At 43.6% G+C, this 19,209-nt stretch overlaps 1 protein-coding gene across 1 annotated transcript in view; it reads right to left on the bottom strand.

Annotated features, from left to right (window-relative positions):
* The window catches only part of LOC105930392, a 76,457-nt gene that overhangs the window by 46,754 nt on the left and 10,494 nt on the right, over positions 1-19,209 (bottom strand). Inside the window, exons 2-5 of the mRNA XM_012868589.3 lie at positions 5,173-5,241; positions 1,897-1,921; positions 1,767-1,784; positions 973-1,038 (exon numbers count right to left, since the gene is read on the bottom strand). Coding sequence (XP_012724043.2) covers positions 973-1,038; positions 1,767-1,784; positions 1,897-1,921; positions 5,173-5,241 — 178 coding nt within the window. The remainder of the gene's footprint in view (positions 1-972; positions 1,039-1,766; positions 1,785-1,896; positions 1,922-5,172; positions 5,242-19,209) is intronic.

The raw sequence follows: 19,209 nt of genomic DNA, 5'->3' as shown, positions 1-19,209 counted from the left end.
TTCTCAAAACGTGGAGCTGGAAGCAAATGTTTTCCTGTTATTCCTGAGAAGAATCATTCTCTCTCTAACTAAGTCTTGTCAAAAGTATCATCCAGCCCCTTCCTTTATTTCCTGCGTCAGCAAAACATCCTGCGGGCGCTTACTTTCTGTTGCTGCTTCTAAACTTCCTGATGGAACTAGGAACTCTGCTTTCTAGCTACAAATGCTAAAGGAGGATGCCCAGCCATCAGTTTCTAACCCGAAGGACAAAAGCTCTTCAGTTATGCAGCAGGATAAAGCAATCTGAAGCGCATCCAAAAGACTCAAAGAATGCTGGGGTGCGAAATAAAACACTCGATTCATGCTTTAAACCCCAACAACGTGGTTAAATAATGAAGATTCTACAGAGTGGACCAAACTCCTCAGACATGTAGAGACTCATCCCCTCAGGCTATCTTTGTCTGACATGTAAATTTGATTGATGATGTGAAAGACATAGGTGTGGCTAACGAGCAGAAACAAAAAATATGTAAACGAACAAACCTGTAAAAAACAGTTTCAATACTAATAATATTTCCCATAATACTTTTATGACAGATCAGTGTTTACAAAGGAGACCACCAAAGCACCAAAGTGCCTAGAGTTGGGTGCATGTACTACCAACCATAACCATACTTATGAAGATAATGCTGCTCCAAGACTATAGCTGGCCAGCTATGCTTGTTAAGCAGCTGACTTTAGGTTGCCTTTCCAAGCAAATAGGCGGACAAATAATCCAGCTAATGTCCAAATGCTGTTACCTTACAATGAGTTTTTTTTTTTAAGAAAAGCAATTTAATCATGCTGTATTTTTGTTCTGCATTTTAATTTTAGTGACCTGATATTACTGAATTACTTTTTAAAGGCAATAATGCTGCACTGCTCCAAGCAGCCTATGCCTAGTGTAATGTTATCGGTTTCTGTAAATATTTACAGCAGTACCAACATACTCACCAACAATTGGTTGATTTAACGCAAGTTGCGTGTCTGGATCCAAAAAAGCAATGCTCGGTATGGGACCTTTTTAGAAGATATAAATATTACAAATTATTGTTCAGAAAACAGATCAAACATTTTCTTTTTTTTCAAAAGTAAGAATGATGTAATTATACTCTGCATTTTTGTACGACAGCAAAATCTGCATTTATTTGTTCCAAATGGTCCTTTAAAAGCACAAGATAATCAGAAGGCAGTTTTTGTAGCATGCAGTGTCAGAAGGCAATAGTTTAAAATGTGATGTGAATCAGAAAACCATGTTTTATTACATATTTCAACCCTAAAGATGAACACATTAAAAACTACAAAACTATTGGGCAGTGATGAATCAGTGAGACTGTATGTTAGCTATAAGAAAAGTCAAGCATTTATATCACACCCAGCCAGGATTCAAAATAGTACTCTGAATATCCAGTCTCCTCCTAACCTCTTCATAAACAAGTTCCACAACCCCCTTCTGCAACCCAGACATGTTTCAAAGCATGGCAACATGCTGACCCTCTGAACTTCAGTATCCTGTCATCCAAGCACATGGTTTCTTGTCTAACACAGATTAGAGCTCAGTTCCTGTTTTAATAGTTTCATGTTCTGCTTAGTTAACCTCAAATTAACCCCTAGATCCTTGCAGTTTATGTGCCCAAAAATAAATGTCACAGACATTTCCCTAGTTACATTTGCTGCATGCTTCATGTCTAATGATAAACACATAAGAGTGTATAAGGAGTTAATAAAGAGACAGAAAATGTTCTTACCTTGGAAGTTTATCTTCTCTAATAAAACAGAAATATTTTAGAAACAGTTTTAATGGACAGAGTATTCATAAAGCGTGCATAAAGCATGTTGTGAAACAGACATAAGGAAGCTAATCAGAGTGAATGTTACCTTTTGGGAAAATATCTTGAACAATCTGGAAAACAGTAAAGATATCTTAATGACAAAGCCTTCTTTGTCAAGAGTTAAAGAATTTAAAGCACGATCCAATCTTAGTAAATAACCAACATCAGAATACCATAATGTCTGTGGCATCTTAATTTTTAATTAACATATTTTGGGTTCATTGTAACACAATATACAATTTTAATATAAAAACATGCTTTGTTTTGAATCCAGACTCTGGGACATTTATTTCCAAATGAAACACAAATGCTACTTTCGTCTGAAAAGATGTATTTGGACCATTGAGCAACAGTCCGGTTATTTTGTACTTACCTCAGGTAAGACACTTAGACATTTTTTTTTCTGGTTTAAGAGTGGCTTGACACAAGGAATGTAACATTTTTCGCCTATTTGCAGTATACATACAAAATTTGTAGCTTTTGATTAGCCGACTCCAGCCTCCGTCCACTCCTTGTAAAGCTACCCTAAACTCTTGAATAGATTTTGCTTGACAATCCCCTTAAGCCTGTGATTTTTCCTGTTGGTGGTACACCTTTCCATACTGCATGTTTCCTTCAAGTCAACTTTCTATGAATATTTTTGGATTGAAAAGGTATAAACATCCATCCATCCATCTTCTTCTTCTTCAGCTTATCTGGGGTCGGGTTGCGGGAGTAGCAGATCAGTAGGGAGGCCCAGACTTTCCTTTTCCGAGCCAAGTGGTCCAGCTCCTCCGATGGAATCCCAAGGCGTTCCCAGGCCAGCCGAGAGACATAGTCCCTCCAGCGTGTCCTGGGTCTTCCCTTGGGCCTCCTCCCGGTGGGACGTGCCTGGAACACCTCACCAGGGAGGCGTCCAGGAGGCATCCTGACCAGATGCCCGAGCCACCTCAACTGGCTCCTCTCGACGTGGAGGAGCAGTGGCTCTACTCTGAGTCCTCCCCGGATGACTGAGCTCCTCACCCTATCTCTAAGGGAGAGCCCAGACACACTACGGAGAAAACTCATTTCAGCCGCTTGTATCCGGGATCTCGTTCTTTCGGTCATGACCCAAAGCTCGTGACCATAGATGAGGGTAGGAACGTAGATCCACCGGTAAATCGAGAGCTTTGCCTTTTGGCTCAGCTCTCTCTTCACCACAACAGACCGGTACAGCGCCCACTTCACAGCAGACACAGCATCAATCTGCCTGTTGATCTCCTGCTCCATCTTTCCCTCATTCGTGAACTCAACCAGGGGTAGCACATCCTCCCCAATCCAGAGAAGGCACTCTACCCTTTTCCAAATAACAACCACGGTCTCAGATTTGTAGGTACTGATTCTCATCTCGGCCGCTTCGCACTCGGCTGCGAACCGCTCCAGTGAGAGCTGTAGATCACGACCTGATTAATCCAACAAGACCACGTCATCCATAAAAAGAAGAGATGCAATCTTAAGGCCATCAAAACGGTTCCCCTCAACACCTTGGCTGCACCTAGAAATTCTGTCCATAAAAGTTATGAACAGAATCGTTGACAAAGGGCAACCTTGGCGGAGTCCAACTCTCACCGGAAATGAGTCCGACTTACTGCCGGCAATGCGGACCAGACTCTGACACCGGTCGTACAGAGACCTGACAGCCCTTATTAAAGGGCCCGGTACTCCATACTCCCGGAGTACCCCCCACAGGATCCCTCGGGGGACACGGTCGAATGCCTTCTCCAGATCCACAAAGCACATGTAGACTGGTTGGGCAAACTCCCATGCCCCCTCCAGAATCCTGCTGAGGGTATAGAGCTGGTCCAGTGTTCCACGGCCAGGACGAAAACCACACTGCTCTTCCTTAATCCAAGGTTTGACTTGCCGACGGACCCTTTCCTCCAGAACCCCGGAATAGACCTTACCAGGGAGGCTTAAGAATGAGATTTCTCTGTAGTTGGAACACACCCTGCGTTTCCCTTTTTAAATAGGGGAACCACCACCCCACTCTGCCAATCCAGGGGTACTACACCCGATGCAAAGTCGCGTTAACCAACACAGGAGGTCTTCGAAGTATTCTGCCCACCAACACACGGCGTCCCGAGTCGAAGTCAGCAGCACGCCACTCCCACTATAAACACTGTTGGTACTGTACTGATTCCCCTTCCAGAGATGCGAAATGGTGGACCAGAATCGCCCCAAAGCAGTACAGAAGTCTTTCTCCATGGCCTCTCCAAACTCTTCCCACGCCCGAGTTTTTGCTTCAGCGACCAGCCAAGTCGCCTGCTGCTTGGACTGCCGGTACCTATCAGCTGCTTCCGGAGTCCCACAGGCCAATAAAGCATGATAGGACTCCTCCTTCAGCTTGACAGCTTCCTTCACCACTGGTGTTCACCAATACATTTCAGGGTTGCCACCGGGACATGCACAGACTACCTTGCGGCCACAGCTCTGACTAGCTGCCTCGACAATGGAGGCAAGAAACATGGTTCACTCAGACTCAAAATCCCCCACCTCCCTCGGAACTTGTTCAAAGCTCTCCCGGAGGTTGGAGGTAAAGCTCCATCTCACAAGGGACTCTGCCAGATGTTCCCAGCAAACCCTCACAATACGTTTGCCAGGTCTGACCGGCTTTCTCCCCCAACATCGGAGCCAACACACCACCAGGTAGTAGTCAGTGGAGAGCTCCGTCCCTCTCTTCACCTGAGTGTCTAAGACATGCGGCCGCAGGTCAGATGAAACAACAACAAAGTTAATCATTGAACTACGGCCTAGGGTGTCCTGGTGCCAAGAGCGCATATGTACACCCTTATGCTTGAACATGGTGTTTGTTATGGACAATCCATGACGAGCACAGAAGTCCAACAACAGAACACCACTCGGGTTCAACCAGGAGGACCGTTCCTCCCAACCACGCCCCTCCAGGTCTCACTGTCATTACCCACGTGAACTTTGAAGTCCCCCAGCAGAACAAGGGAATCCCAGGAGGGGCACTCTCCAGTACCCGCTCCAAGGACTGCAAAAAGGGTGGGTAATCTGAGCTGCTGCTTGGCGCATAAGCACAAACAACAGTCAGAAGCTGTCCCCCCACATGTATGTGGAGGGAGGCCACCCAACATATGGTATAAATAGCCAGCTTTATTAATGCCTTTTTTTGTTTACCCTCCATGTAGAGGGTGTCAATATTGTCTCCTGGGCATCTGTCAAGTCAGCAGTCTTCCCTATTACTGTGTAGGCCATAATGTGGCAATATTCAGTGTCTCAGAAAATTGAAATGTTACACACAGACAGCACTTGTTAAAAGAAGGTGAACTGAAACTCTCACCTGCTGATGTTCATCACAGAGCATATGATGCTTAAAACGACGCGCCTTCCCAAGTTCATAGCTGCAGATCTAAAAAAAATAAATAAATAAAAAGGGGTGATGATCTACACAATACAGATATTGGTCATATGACTGTAGAGAGTGACTTATCAAAACATAAATAAAAGCAAGCCATCATATCAGGTACCGTTACAATACTTACAGCACCCTTGTTACCAGTTTCAGAAAACAATGCATGATATGGCCTCAAAGGTTAGCCTCGTTTTGCAGCCTCAGGCTATCCAAAAAGTGCAATAACATCCTGAATGCTTTCTTGAGATGAGGTTTTAATATTTCTCTATAATGATCTTTCCTCATGATCCCTCTTACTTTGTTATGTGCACTTTGTTTCAGCAATTTGTTGCTATCGGCCAAGTTGTAATTGCAAGACTGTCATGTCAACTAGTACTGGCGATGTTACGTAAAGCCTGGAGATGCTGAGAAAGAAATACAATGTGTGTTATAGAAATAGTCGGGAGGACACTGACAGGAGACAGCTAATGAGTAGGGTGACCACCCGTCCCGCGTAGCGCGTGCGCGCACAGCGTTTGAAGCCCAATTCATGCGTCCCGCAAATTGAGACCGTGTCACGCATAATCAATGCTTTCTCAATAAAAGTTGGTCGCTCTATCCACCTTATTTTCGAACGCGGAAGTAACTATGGCCACAGCTTCAAACTATTCATGACTGAGAGGATGACATGAAGAAGTGCCTCATATAACGTACAAGGACATTTTAACCTGTTTTGTGTTGGTGCGGACGGCTCTGCTGTGCGACTTTACCTAAGCGAACCTCCGCAGTGAAAGAGTTGAATCGGTGTTAATAAATATCAACATGGATGACCTGGTATTCATGGAGGCTGATGGCCGTTCAAGCTAAAACTAGTCCGACGTTCACTCTGCTGGATCCTGACTGCATCAATCGGCTCTACGAGACCTCAGAGCGCTCTGATGCTGCAGATCCAGGAGAAGCCTTCAGTCATGCAGCGGCGACCTTATGGAAGGTAGGCTGATGAATTATCTGATTCAGAAACATCCTGGCTGTTGGCTCGTTGTGATTAGATTGCTGGTCAGTTAATTTTGTAATGTTTTGGATTAAACTGATGTTATAAGTGGACATCTAAACATTCTGCCCACTTCATGTTTTGTCTTGAAAAGGTTTGAGTCCTAAAGGTCACCCCAAAGTCCTAAAGGTGTCCCCAGAACACTGAACAGTTTTTTTTCCCTGCGCCTGCCTTTACCAACATCCAAGTTCACCATCCTTCCTCCCCCTTCTCGTTCTGTGAACCTCTGGAGTCGTGAGTTAAGACTTTTTTAGAGTTCCTGTGGTGTAGAGCAACTACAATTCCTGTTAATCCTTTAATTTTAAATTATAATTTATTTAAAGTGAATAAATTGTAATGAAAAATAAATAAAATTAAATAGCTAAAGTAAATCGGAATTGGAAGTGCATCTGTTCATTGAATGTTCAACGTATTATGAATCTTTATTTAGAAAGAAATACACATTGGTTGGCCTATTCATGAGCACACATGTTTATGGGAATAGGGCGTTATTAATATACCATGTAAGTTAATGTATGTTAAGGTGGTATGTGCTAGAAATGTGTAAACCAGGGGTCTTCAACAGGGGGTCCGCAGAGGTACTGCATGGGGGTCGCCAAAGTTTTGGTTGATTAGACATTTTTTATACACCCCCCCCCCCTGCAATTTTTTCCACTAATTAAAATAAAAATAAAAACATGAATATATGAACCTGTGTATTATTTGAGTATCTTAGTATTGAATGCACAATAACAAGGTACATTTACACATGGCACTATAGGACCAGTTTGATATAACACAATTTTATACAACATATAATTAGGGGGTCCCCGCTCCATCTTGCCATCAGAGTAGGGGTCCTTGGCCTGGAAAACGTTGAAGACCCATGGTGTAAACCACTATCAGTGAGTCTGCCCGTGAGGTGGGGGCACCGCCGCGCCAAGCAGTGTCCCACTTTGTCCCTCAGAAACATACCCCTTGTCCCCCCTTGGGCTTATTAGCAGGTGGTCACCCTACTAATGAGTCATGTGAGGTAAACTTCAGAACTTGTTCAGCAATTGCGTTATCGTCTCATGTTTTGCGCATTAACTCTTTTCCGCAAAATAAAAACCACAAAGTTATTTCAAATTTGTGGTTTCCCACAACCTTTTCTATTGGGATATTTCACAATACGAATAAAAAACGTTCAAGGAAACATGTAGAAAATTGCATGTCCTCCCATTTACTCACAAAACATGAGTTAGAATGTGCAACTGGTGCATGTGACAACACAAAAAATATGATTTCAAGAGGGAATAGACTGGAATGTGCATTTCTGTGCTGATCGTATGTGCGTCAAGCATAAACTGGCCTTTACTCAGTCCAAAACATAGTGATTTGGGTTGTATTCTGTGGGCATGCGTGACACGCTGTGCGCTCTTGTTCACCTAGCTACTTTGTTAAATCTCCACCACCATTGACCAATTAGCGAGTGAACACGGCCCACCTTTAATGTTTATAACTTTCTTGCCTCAAAAGACATTACACCTCTAACCAAAAGACCTGTGCAGTTGCAGCAGCAGAGGCCTTTCCTCTTCTCCCATGCACAACAGTGTTGTCATTACAACTTGTCACCAGAGGAGACAAATCTCTAGTGCAAATACCAGCAAAAATGCTGGCATTTGCACTGGGGCTGCAACAACGAATCAATAAAATTCAACAATTAAAAGTGCTGGCAAGGAAATTTGTTATCGATTTGTTGTGTCACGCAATTAACGTGTCACTTGTCATGTCGCGGGGCCGTTTAAGTCATGCAGGCGATCGTCAATGCTAGCTGATGCACATTCCTCACCAGTTGGTGGCTATAATGCACAATGAAAAGCTCTTGACTAACCGGCAGTAAACTCAAGAAGAAGAAATGCTAGCTGACTGATTGGCTACAAACACAGCAGGGCGAGGCAACTTTCCCGGATGCGATTAAAATGTGTTCGGATTAAAAGTATTCCGAATAGACCGTTCATATGGGCTGAAAATCAAATGAGCCGACCATGACGTACATTTACTCGCACCAAGCTTTATCCAATATAGAAACTCTCTGACATAAGCAGAGCTGATGCATTTCCATAATAAAACTGCAAAAGTTTGGTACTTCGTGTGAAAAAAAAAAAAACAAGCGCAAAGTTGCGTTTGTTCTGGTGTGGGTCCACAGAATGGACCCGCAACAGATTCTGAGATACGGTGGAGAACTAATGCTGTTGCTGTTGAGAGGAGGAAATTATGAGCCTCCCAAAATGTTTTGTGCTGCACAGCGCTGCGGCACCATCCTCCACACGCATGTGCTGTAAATTCATGAGTTAATCTGAACAATTGTTTGGATGTACGCTGATCGGATTATGGATCATAAACCAACCCTCTAGATAAGAATACAATTTCATGGTAATAATTTGTTGAATAAACTTTAATTTGCTGACAAAATCTGAGTGAAGGTACTGTATGAAAGAGAGAAACAGGGCTCTGAACTAAATTTTCAAGAATCAAGATACTTTATTGTTATGTTACGATAATGAAATTTTGGTGAAACACTGGTGAGACTGATAATAGACAGACGGAAAAACGAGACTAGCATCCCCAAGGGTCACCTGAAAAAATTTAAAACCCTCAGAAGAAATTAAAAAAAAGTATTTGGAATAAAAATATGGTAGACAAATATGTAGAAATGTAGTATTTACATAAAATGCAGCTTGTGCTGAAACAGCCTATGAAATCGGCTGGTGGTTTATTTCATTGTCAGAAGTGGTGTTGTTGCTCTGGTTGTATTGTTATGCCGAATTATTTCCCCAGTGGCATTAGTCCAAGGGTGGGGTTCAACCAAACTGTATCGACACCCCAGTTTTACAGCTCCAATTTTGTTGTGTTAAATCACTGTTCATATAGACAACTTTGACAATTAAATGCCTAACAATCTAGTCAACATAAACTTATTTATTGGAAGCAAAATTATTTATTACCCAATATTACTGTAACAGACCACCTAAGCAGCAACTTGTGTTTTGTGCGCTTATTTGCTCTTTCATTCCAAATGTTCCATTTTGGAAAAAAGAAATGGAATTAAAACTTTTTTTTCCTCATCTAATTCATCGAAAAATTCATCGTAATTCTAATTCATCTAATTCATCGTAAAAATAATCGACCGATTAATCAATTACTAAAATAATCGTTAATTGTAGCCCTAATTTGCACTATGCTCTTTTAAAAATGAATCTTGTATAAAGCAGAGCAGTGTTTTTTAACCCCGTTCCTTAAGGTGCACTGCACGTTATAAATGTTTCCCTACTTTAAACACACCTAATTTAGATGATTGCAGTTCAGAAAAAGAATATTATTCAGCCATTGAAATCAGGTGTACTTTAGCATGTAAATTTTTTGCTTGAAGATCGTAATGCAAAGCTCTGCCAGACATAGCATGAACGTCTGAGTCTGTGTATATCATATTGGTAGGCCCCCTACTTTACTGATCAATGTTGGTCATTTAAATTTCAGCAAATGTAAGTCAAAGATAATAAATAAGCTTGAGTTGAGCACCAATCACCTTCTTAATAGTAAAATTGGATGTTACAAATTACATGCAGGAGTGGAAGTATAAGTTCTTTTTCGACCTTCGCTTGGTGTTTCACTTTAGAGTCAACACTCTAGGCCACCAAGCGGGGCAGAAGTCACCTCCCCCGGGGACAGTGACCTGTACAATGTGTGCAGACGGGTGGCTTCAAAGCTGAACGTCCCCTGGCCAGCAGCTCAAGATTCAGGAGGAGCAGAATGGGACTTGCATAATGGTAAAAGTCTTCCATCTGTTTTACCATCAGCAAAGCAGCTTCTACCAGCCGTTTCAACTTCCATGAGAGAAATGATCCGTTTCTGGTCCAGCCCATTTAAGAGCAAGCCCCTCACAAATTTGTGTTGTAAATAATTTCATCCTACACTCCTCTAGAGGTGCAGTTCAAGGTTACGGTCGTGTCATGGCACGTCGTCTCCGTGGGTTTTGACTACGATTTCCAATGGGTACAGACTGCAGTTTGCCGTGAGACCTCCAAGATTCAACAGAGTCCTCTCTTCAGTTGCCACCTGAGATTTGGCTCACGTCCTGAAGGATGAAATCGCATCCTGTTAGACAAGAAAAGCAATCAGCACGGTAGAAGTCCTGACCAACCTCCTTGTTCGTTACTACTCTATTTTCTCATTCCAAAGAAAGACGATGTATCACTACTCCCCATACTAGACCTGCGTGTGTTAAACAGACATTTACGCAGGTATACATTCAGGATGCTAACACACAAAGCACTGTGCTGCTCCATCCGTCCAGGGGATTGGTTTGTAACCATTGATCTCTCGGATACATATTTTCACATCTCCATTAACCCCTCACTGAACATTTCTCAGGTTTGCTTATCAAGGTCCAGCCTACAAGTTTCAAACCATCCCATACGGGCTGTCATTAGCCCTGTGGGTGTTTAGCAAGTGTGGTGGCGGTGCTTTCCCCTGAGGACGAACGGAATCAGAATATTTTCGTACATAGACAACTATCTCATTTGCTCTCAATCAAGCGACCGGTTAGTCACAACTCCCGATTCAACCTCGAGTTCAGATTAAACCACGCAAAAAGTTGCCTGGCTCCCATGCAATGTATGGAGTATTTGGGTCTCAGAATAAACTCCCTCTCTTATCATGTCATCCTATCAGAGGGGAGAATCCTATCATTCATCACTCAGTGCATGACACGGTTTTCAGGTGGGAAAAGTTGTTTCATTCAGTCTGTGACTGTGGCCCTCAGCCTAATGGCATCTGTGACTCTGTTGTCCATCAGGGGCTTCTGTTGAGGGATGGTGGGTTGCATCACTGCGACTCTGCCGCACCATCATTTGTTCCACAGGGTAAGAGTATCAGGCATTTGCAGCGGCTCTTCAGCCGTGGAGAGACCCAACAGTTCTCACAGTGGGCGTGCTGCTGAGGACGGTAGCATCCAGGGTTACCCTGACTACGGATGAGTGCCTGACCGGTTGGGGGGCAACTATAATGGGCAAAACCGTAAATGGTGTATGATCAGCAAAAAATGGCACAGCTTCTCAACTCAACATTCTGGAACTACATGCAGTGTTCCTAGCTTTAAAACACTTCATGCCCTATGTGATGGGTTGGCAGGTTATGGTAAAGACTGGCATATCCACTGTGGGGGCTTATATCAACTGTTATGACGTAGTTTTTTTGGCCAGGGAAAAAAAGTATGTGGAGCAGAACTAGAGTTCTATCGGTCTGAGCAACGCACGTACTGGGAATTTTGATCAGAGGGGCCAATCTTTTATCCAGGGAGAGCCCTCTGTATGGAGAATGGAAGCTGCACTCTATTACCCCGTTTACACTACCCTTTAACCGTGCAGAGACCGGTCAGAGCTCAGTAACTGAGATAACCTTTGAGTGTAAATGGATAGCAAACTGAACTGAACCGTGCCAGACACAACCGAGCAGTGCTAAATCTAGACCAGTTCGATGGGTGGGCTCGGCCCGTTTTTTTCAGTGGCATGGTTCTCAGATAACAAAGAGCACATGAGCAGACCGCGTCATCTCCTTCCAGTCAGCTGACTAATTTTGCGGTTTCAAACATTCATAATGATACTAGCTTCCTTACCCTGCCACACGATTTACAGACATGATTCTGCGTAGCAGTGTGATGAACCTCAGCGTCTATCGTTTTCTGCGTCTGTAAATCCTTATTAGACGTTCGGTTGTATTATCCACTTCCCAAAAGCCAACTCTGTCAAATAAATTCACCAAAGGTTGCCTTCTTCGCCCGACTCTCCGCAAACGACGAAATATCACAATTATTACCAAGCATAACTTCCTGAAATTTACGGGCACCGCTATTTTGATTTGCTTGAGTCTCTTCTTCAATCCTAGAGGGCAGTAATACCGTTGATCGTCACTAGGAGGCGAGGAACCGTGCTAGCGTGATGTGTAAACGGTCATGCCGAGCTTGGATCGGTTTAACAAGGGTAGTGTAAATAAGGCTTATGCTTTCCCTCCTCTCAGCCAGATATTCCCAACTCCAGTCAGAGTGAGAGAACAGGGCCTGTCTTTGATTCTGGTGACCTCATGGTGGCCATCGAAGCCCTGGATGGCAGAGATAATCCAAGTTCTGTCAGCAGAACCATGGCCCCTCCCCATTCGCAGGGACCTGTCATGTCAGGCTCAAGGGGAGATTTATCATCCACACCCAGATAACCTAGCTCTCTGGGCTTGGCCCGTGAAAGGTGGAATTTAAATGCAACAGGTCTCCCTCCAGAGGTCATCAACATCATACAAAATGCTAGGGCTTCTTCTACACGCCCATTACAGTAGTAAATGGTGGGTTTTTGGGGATGGGTGTGGGGAAAGACACACCATTCCTTTTCAGTGTTCAGTGGTGCATGGACATGCTCTGCTTTCTGCAGAGCTTGTTGGACAAGGCCTTTTCAACGATTAAAGTTTATTTAGCTGCCATCTCTGCTTGTCACGTAGGGTTTGGTAATAAACCTGTGGGTCAGCACCCCTTGGTGTGTCATTTCATGAGAGGGGCACAACACAAGTTGCCAGTTTCTAAGCCTCTGGTGCCATTGTGGGATCTCACTCTGGTGCTGGATGACCTTTGTCACAATCCCTTTAAATGTTTGGAGAGTGTTGGCTTAAAGTTTCTTTCATTGAAAACAAACCTGCTCTTGGCCTTGGCCACAGCTAAGAAAGTGAGTTGCATGCACTTTCAGTCAGCCCGGCTTGTTTACAGTGGCCACCTGGGCTCTCCAAGGTGCGCTTGATACCCAACCCTGCGTTTGTGGCAAAGGTATTGGAGTCATCATACTGGTGTTAGATGGTGGCATTCCATCCACCCCAATTCTTTTCAGCAGAAGCTTTATTGCTTATCTCCGGAGCTTTAAGAGCTTATGTGGACAGGACAACCTGTTTTCGGAGAGCTGACCATCTGTGTCTAGGGCTACTGTTCATAAGGGCAAAACCGGTCTCCCACCAAAGGTTAGCACACTGTATTGTGGAGGCTATATCTCTGCCATATAGGTGTGCAGGCTCAGAGCCCCTTAAAGTACTTCTTGATTCTGAGATCGACCAACTTGGAAATACATGCATTAGTGACAATATTTTCAAAAAATTTAGCTTTAAGATCGTGATTGCGCAATTAAAAGTTTTTTTAAAGGACTTAAAATAGCCCCTCGGCGACCGCTAGGCTGAAAATCCACACTTTGGGTCGATAACGTAGTTTGTGGGCGTTGCCCAGGCTACGCTACAGAGAGTTCAATGGAGAACACCACGAGAAGTTCAGATGGCGATTCACAAAGTGATGATTTTAACACGAAAGACAGCGCAAGCGTCTGTTACGACTCGGGTAAGTCTGAGAAAAACATTTTAGGAGAATAAACGGAATGGTTTGCTAATGTATAATTGGAATTGGTGCTCATAATCGCGGTCATGACTGACCATTCGGATGTAAACACGGAAACAACTCGTTGAAACTCGATTGGCATCGTTTATGACGGCTGAAATCCGCCAAAACAGCACATATAAAAAATGTACATTTAGCACAAACCATAACATTCATTTCAGCATTATGTGTTCCCGGAATTTTACTAAATAATCTAGACGTGAGCGCTCAGAGAGCGGACACGCATTTATCTGTTGCGCCGTGGCGCTCATATTCTCCGGGGGTGGGGGTTCCGAACCGAAAGGGCTGTGGGGATAGACCCAAAGCCCTTTCGGTTCGGAACCCCCATGCCGCTCACTACTTCTCAGCACAGCAGCGCCGTGCAGAGAGGTAGTTTAGAGAGCATGTCGCTTCTCAGCAGGCTGCTGTGATGACGGCGAGATTTCTCCGCTTCACTGCGCGATGAGTGTGGAGGAGAGGAGAGAATGGACATTTCAGCTGCGTTTATTTATTTTTATTTTACAATTTTGTAAACAACAGCTGCCGATTAAACTGAATGTTACAATCTTGGCATGATTATATGAGCTTTTTTACCGAGAAACCGATCAGAAGCTCCGTGAAACCCCGCCTCTCTGGCTGCAGTGCTCCAAACACAGAGGGGAACAGATTTTCACAGGGGAACTGAATTTCGCACACCGGGACTTTTTGGGTTCGGAAATGTGTGTAAAGAGACATTATCGTTGTTGGTATTTGACCAACCATAAGCCACACACTTTTAAGCCATGTTTAATCTGTCTATTTGTCTTTGAGAAAGCGAGTTACCATGTCAACAGATCAACGCCTACCCACATATTACATCATCGGTCACGCAACATTTTTTTATGAGCCTTGAGCTAAAAAGCCTTAAAAATCCACTTTCTCGTCAAATTTTTTAAAAAAAATCCTCAGGTCATAATAATATGTGAACTTTCTAACATTTAGCAACTTGTATGAACTCAGAATCAAGAAGTACTTTAAAGGGGTGAGGACCCATTCTACATGGCTCCACCCACCTAACATCATCACAGCCAACCTACACTCCTTAGCATGAGACGTGATGTCATTGGAACTTCCGTAGTTGGTGACGCAGAGGCGATTCCCATAGTGAAACACCTCACTCTATTATCAAAGAACCAGGGATTACATTAAGTAACCAAACGTTTATTTGAATCAACCATTTCAGTAACAAGACATGAACAGAACAGAACAAAAACACAGAGGAAAGTATATTGGAGGAATGATAGCAACAGCGCAAGATAAGTTGGACTATAAACTTAATCTAATGATCTTTCAGTTAACTACAACAGTTTAAATAGAACATTAACAGTCAAAAGCAAATCTGTTCAAGTCACTCTTAATTAAAGAAATTCATGCCGTTCATGTGACAAACTCCGGTGTATGCCTAACTAAAAATCCCCCAGATTGCATGCAGTTGCGAGAGGGAAAGACCTACACACCCCCGCTTTATTTCCCTGACGCCGGGGTTCCATTGAACGCAGAAGCAAATCACAAGAAGACTGCATCATTACGCAATAGTAGTGTACTTGTATGCTTTAAATAACATTTTATTTGTCGTCCATGGAGTCAAGCATCACGTGAGCTCTACTGGTGGATTGGTGCTGGAGCAGGTAACATGTTGATGTTTTACAATAAAATGTGATCAAAAGTACGCGCATGTAAACTTATTTGTAAACTTGACCAGATCCACTTTGCTTTTCATCAACCGACTTCCTGCCTGTACGATTTGCTCGGCTCTAGACAGCCTCGTGTTTTAGAGAAGCAGCAAGTGCTGGCGCTTATGGGGTGCTTCAAAAATGTGCCGCGGTGCGCTGGGTGGAACTGCTCTGGCTGACAAGAGTTGCAGCGACCAGCCGTGAAGCAATGGCAAACACCCAACGTGGCACAGCGCGTTCATTGGAACCCTGTGGTGACGCTCTGTACAGCAGCACTGCCGTCAGTGACTTTTCAGACCCCTATGGTTTCTTGGGTTTGTTTTTGAACATGAAGTCGCTTTTATGGCTTGGCTTTTTCCAACAGAACGCCTTTTTCTGGTTAACACCCCCCATCATTCCCATCCTCGACAACCATTTTACAAGCAGAAAAAGTCCCGTGTGTAGAAAAACAGGCATTTGTGATGATTAGAAGTCTGGTGGTTTTCTTGCTGGTCTTCAGCGCATTTGATTGGTTGAGAGGAGAGGACTGCCTCTCGTACTTTTCAACCAATACTGCTTTCTTTCCGCTCATTTTAAGGTCTCTACATTTCAACAAATGTTTAAGCTGTTCGATGCTGGGTTTCTCAATTAAAGCATGTTGAAATTAAGCTTTAGGGATGTTATCTTCCAAAATGATTGGTACTGCAGATGTTGCCATTGTAGTTTGCACTCTTTTTATCAGACCATCCGTGAAACCCGGGGTGTCTCCAGGCAAATGTGACCTCATTTGAGGAATGCCCCATGGAGGCCCGCTGACTACCAGATGCTTAACACAAACCTTGGAGGGAAATACCGCTAAATAGGCTACTTTGCCTTTGGATTTTGCACAAATCTGGTCCACATTACTGACCGGTCCAAGCTAGTCTCCACCAATGGGCTAAATCAACTGGCAACCACTGGATCAGCAAAGAAATCACTTAGAACAAGCCAAAGGTGTAAAACTAAGATGGAGTATTTGAGCCTCTTAATGATGCCCACTGGAGTGAAACCCCAGCTATGCATAACCGAGGATATGGACAATTGAAGCTCCCAACCTCCTGGGCTTCAGTTTCTGAGCTGTATGCAGCAATGCATTCCATTTCATTGACTACACTGAAAGAGACCTCTCATGAAGGAGAGATTTTACATAGGGGCGACGGTGGCGCAGAGGTTAGTGAGTTTCTCCTGCAATTGCCAGGTTGCCGGCTCGATAACCCGCCCTGATCGTCTCTGTCGTTGTGTCCTTGGGCAAGACACTTTACCCGCATTGCCTGCTGGCGGTGGTCAGAGGGCTCAGAGGCGCCGGTGTATGGCAGCCTCGCCTCTGTCAGTCTGCCCCAGGAAGGCTGTAGCTACCAACATAGCTCACCACCGTCAGGGTGTGAATGGGTGAATGACTAAAGTGTAGTGTGAAGCTCTTTGAAGGTCGTCAAGACTAGGTAAAGCGCTATACAAGTACAAGCCAATTACCATTTACATTTTTGTTGGCTAAACCACAGTAGCTGATCATGGAGGCTGCTAAGTTTTTTTTAATCTCCTGACTTTTAAAGAGAGAGAGACCAAACAGACACAGTATAAGTTTTACAAGTTTTTGCAAAAGGGGAGAGAACTTGTTAGGATTCTAACACCGAGGTGTCTCTGCTCAACTCTGAAGGTACTTCCTCTTTCAGGCTTCTTTTATTTAGATTCATCAGGAAGCGGTTACATTCACACAAGATACTGCATTTGAGATAAGAGACAAACAACTCATTATCTGGGCTTCCTTTCCACAGTCTTTTAATCATCATCAGTGAAACTGTTTCTGGCTAGTAGATGCTGCTCCTTTGCGGGTGCAGCAGACATGAGTTACTACTTTCTAAGGGTCAAATGTGTACATTTTATTTCCACACCAACATGTTCACAAGCAGAGATAAGAATATCTGAGGTAATTAAGACTAAGTATATAAAAGGGTGAAGGATTAATAAATCCAACAGAGGCTTTAAAGCCTGGATTGTATTCTGGCCCTCATCTTAAATTTCCTCAATAAGTTCTACACTGACATAGGTTTCAAATCTCACCGTGTGAGATCTGGCCAATATCAGTTCTCTAATCAAGATAAACAAATTGTGGTTTACGCCAGAAGGATAGTAGCAGAACTACAGCTTAAAGTACTTCTTGATTCTGAGATCGACCAACTCGGAAATACATGCGTTAGTGACCATATTTTCAAAAAATGTGGCATTAAGATCGTGATTGCGCCGTTAAAAGTTTTTTAAGGACTTAAAAATAGTCCCTCAGCGACCGCTAGGCTGAAAATCCACAATTTGGGTCACGTGGTACGATGACGTAGTTTGTTGATGTAGCCCAGGCTACGCTACAGAGAGTACAATGGAGTACACAACAACAAGTTCAAATACGGATTCACAAAGTGATGATTTTACCACAAAAGACAGTGCGTCTGTTACAATTCGGGTCTGAGAAAAACATTTTAGGAGAATAAACGAAATGGGTTGCTGGTGTATAATTGGAATCAGGGCTTATAATCGCGGTTCTGGCGGACAGTTCGGATGTAAACACGGAAACAACTCGTCGAAGCCCGATTGCCTAGCCTATCATTTATGATGGCTAAAATCCGCCAAAACAGCACATAAGAAAGAAATGTACATTCAGAACCGAAAGGGCTGAGGGTCTATACCCACCACGGCTTTAAACACCTCGGGGTTCTGCGGGGTAGCAGGGCCGTGCTGAGAGGTAGTGTGGATAACGCTACCTCTCAGGCTGTGTGATGACAGCAAGATTTCGCCGCTCCCTCTGCACGCTGAGTGAGGAGGAGAGAAGGAGACATCCAGAGATCTCGGTGGGCTCTAATTGAGCGCAGAGAGCTTCTCTGGGCTCAGGCAGCTCAGGGATTGTCGCAGCTGAAGTGGGAGAAACACTCCGCTCAGGACTCATGAGGCAACGCTGCATCTAAAACGAAGGTTTAGGAGCTACCGGTTACTTGGCGATTCCATTCAGAGAGGATTTTCTCACCTCCGGTGTTGTGCGTAATTTAGTTTGTGTTTTGTGTTATTTTAAACGGCAAGATAATCTGTCTTTTTCCAACTTTTGTCACTTAAGCCTGACAAAAGTAAGCCACCAAACACAGTATTCCAACACGTAGTGTATATTTATGATTTTCCATTGCTGAAATAAGAGGAAACGGGCTGACAGCAGGGCACAAAAATTAAGACTTCCTGAAAAGACGAGAGTGTAGACTTTCTGGTAAATCCCATTGTAATGTAAAATATGACAGATTACTGGATTAAGGACATTTCTAGTACATGCTATCACACATAATTTTTGAGAATTTGGAAACAGTTGCTCTCTATTTCCCAAAGTTATGGGGGGAGGAGAGGAGAGAATGGATAGTTCAGCTGCCTGAAAGGCCGCGTTCATTTTTATTTTACAATTTAGTAAACAACAGCTGCCGATTAAACCGAATGTTACAACCTTGACATGATTATGAGTTGTTTTACCAAGAAAACGATCAGAAGCGCCGTGAAACCCCGCCTCTCTGGCTCCCGACACAGAGGGGAACAGATTTTCACAGGGGAACTGAATTTTGCACAACAGCGGGACTTTTCGGGTTAGGTAATGTGTGTAAGGAGACATTATCCTTGTTGGTATTTGACCAACCATAGGCCACAAACTTTTTAGCCATGTTTAATCCGTCTATTTGTGTTTGAGAAACCGAGTTTGCAACCAGGAAGTAACTTGTTGCAATGTCAACAGATCAACGCTTGTCAACGAATTACGTCATCGGTCACGTGAC

This window comes from Fundulus heteroclitus, chromosome 13 (genome assembly GCF_011125445.2).
Source record: "Fundulus heteroclitus isolate FHET01 chromosome 13, MU-UCD_Fhet_4.1, whole genome shotgun sequence".
Lineage (NCBI taxonomy): Eukaryota > Metazoa > Chordata > Actinopteri > Cyprinodontiformes > Fundulidae > Fundulus > Fundulus heteroclitus.
This window is presented reverse-complemented; position numbering and strand designations above follow the sequence as displayed.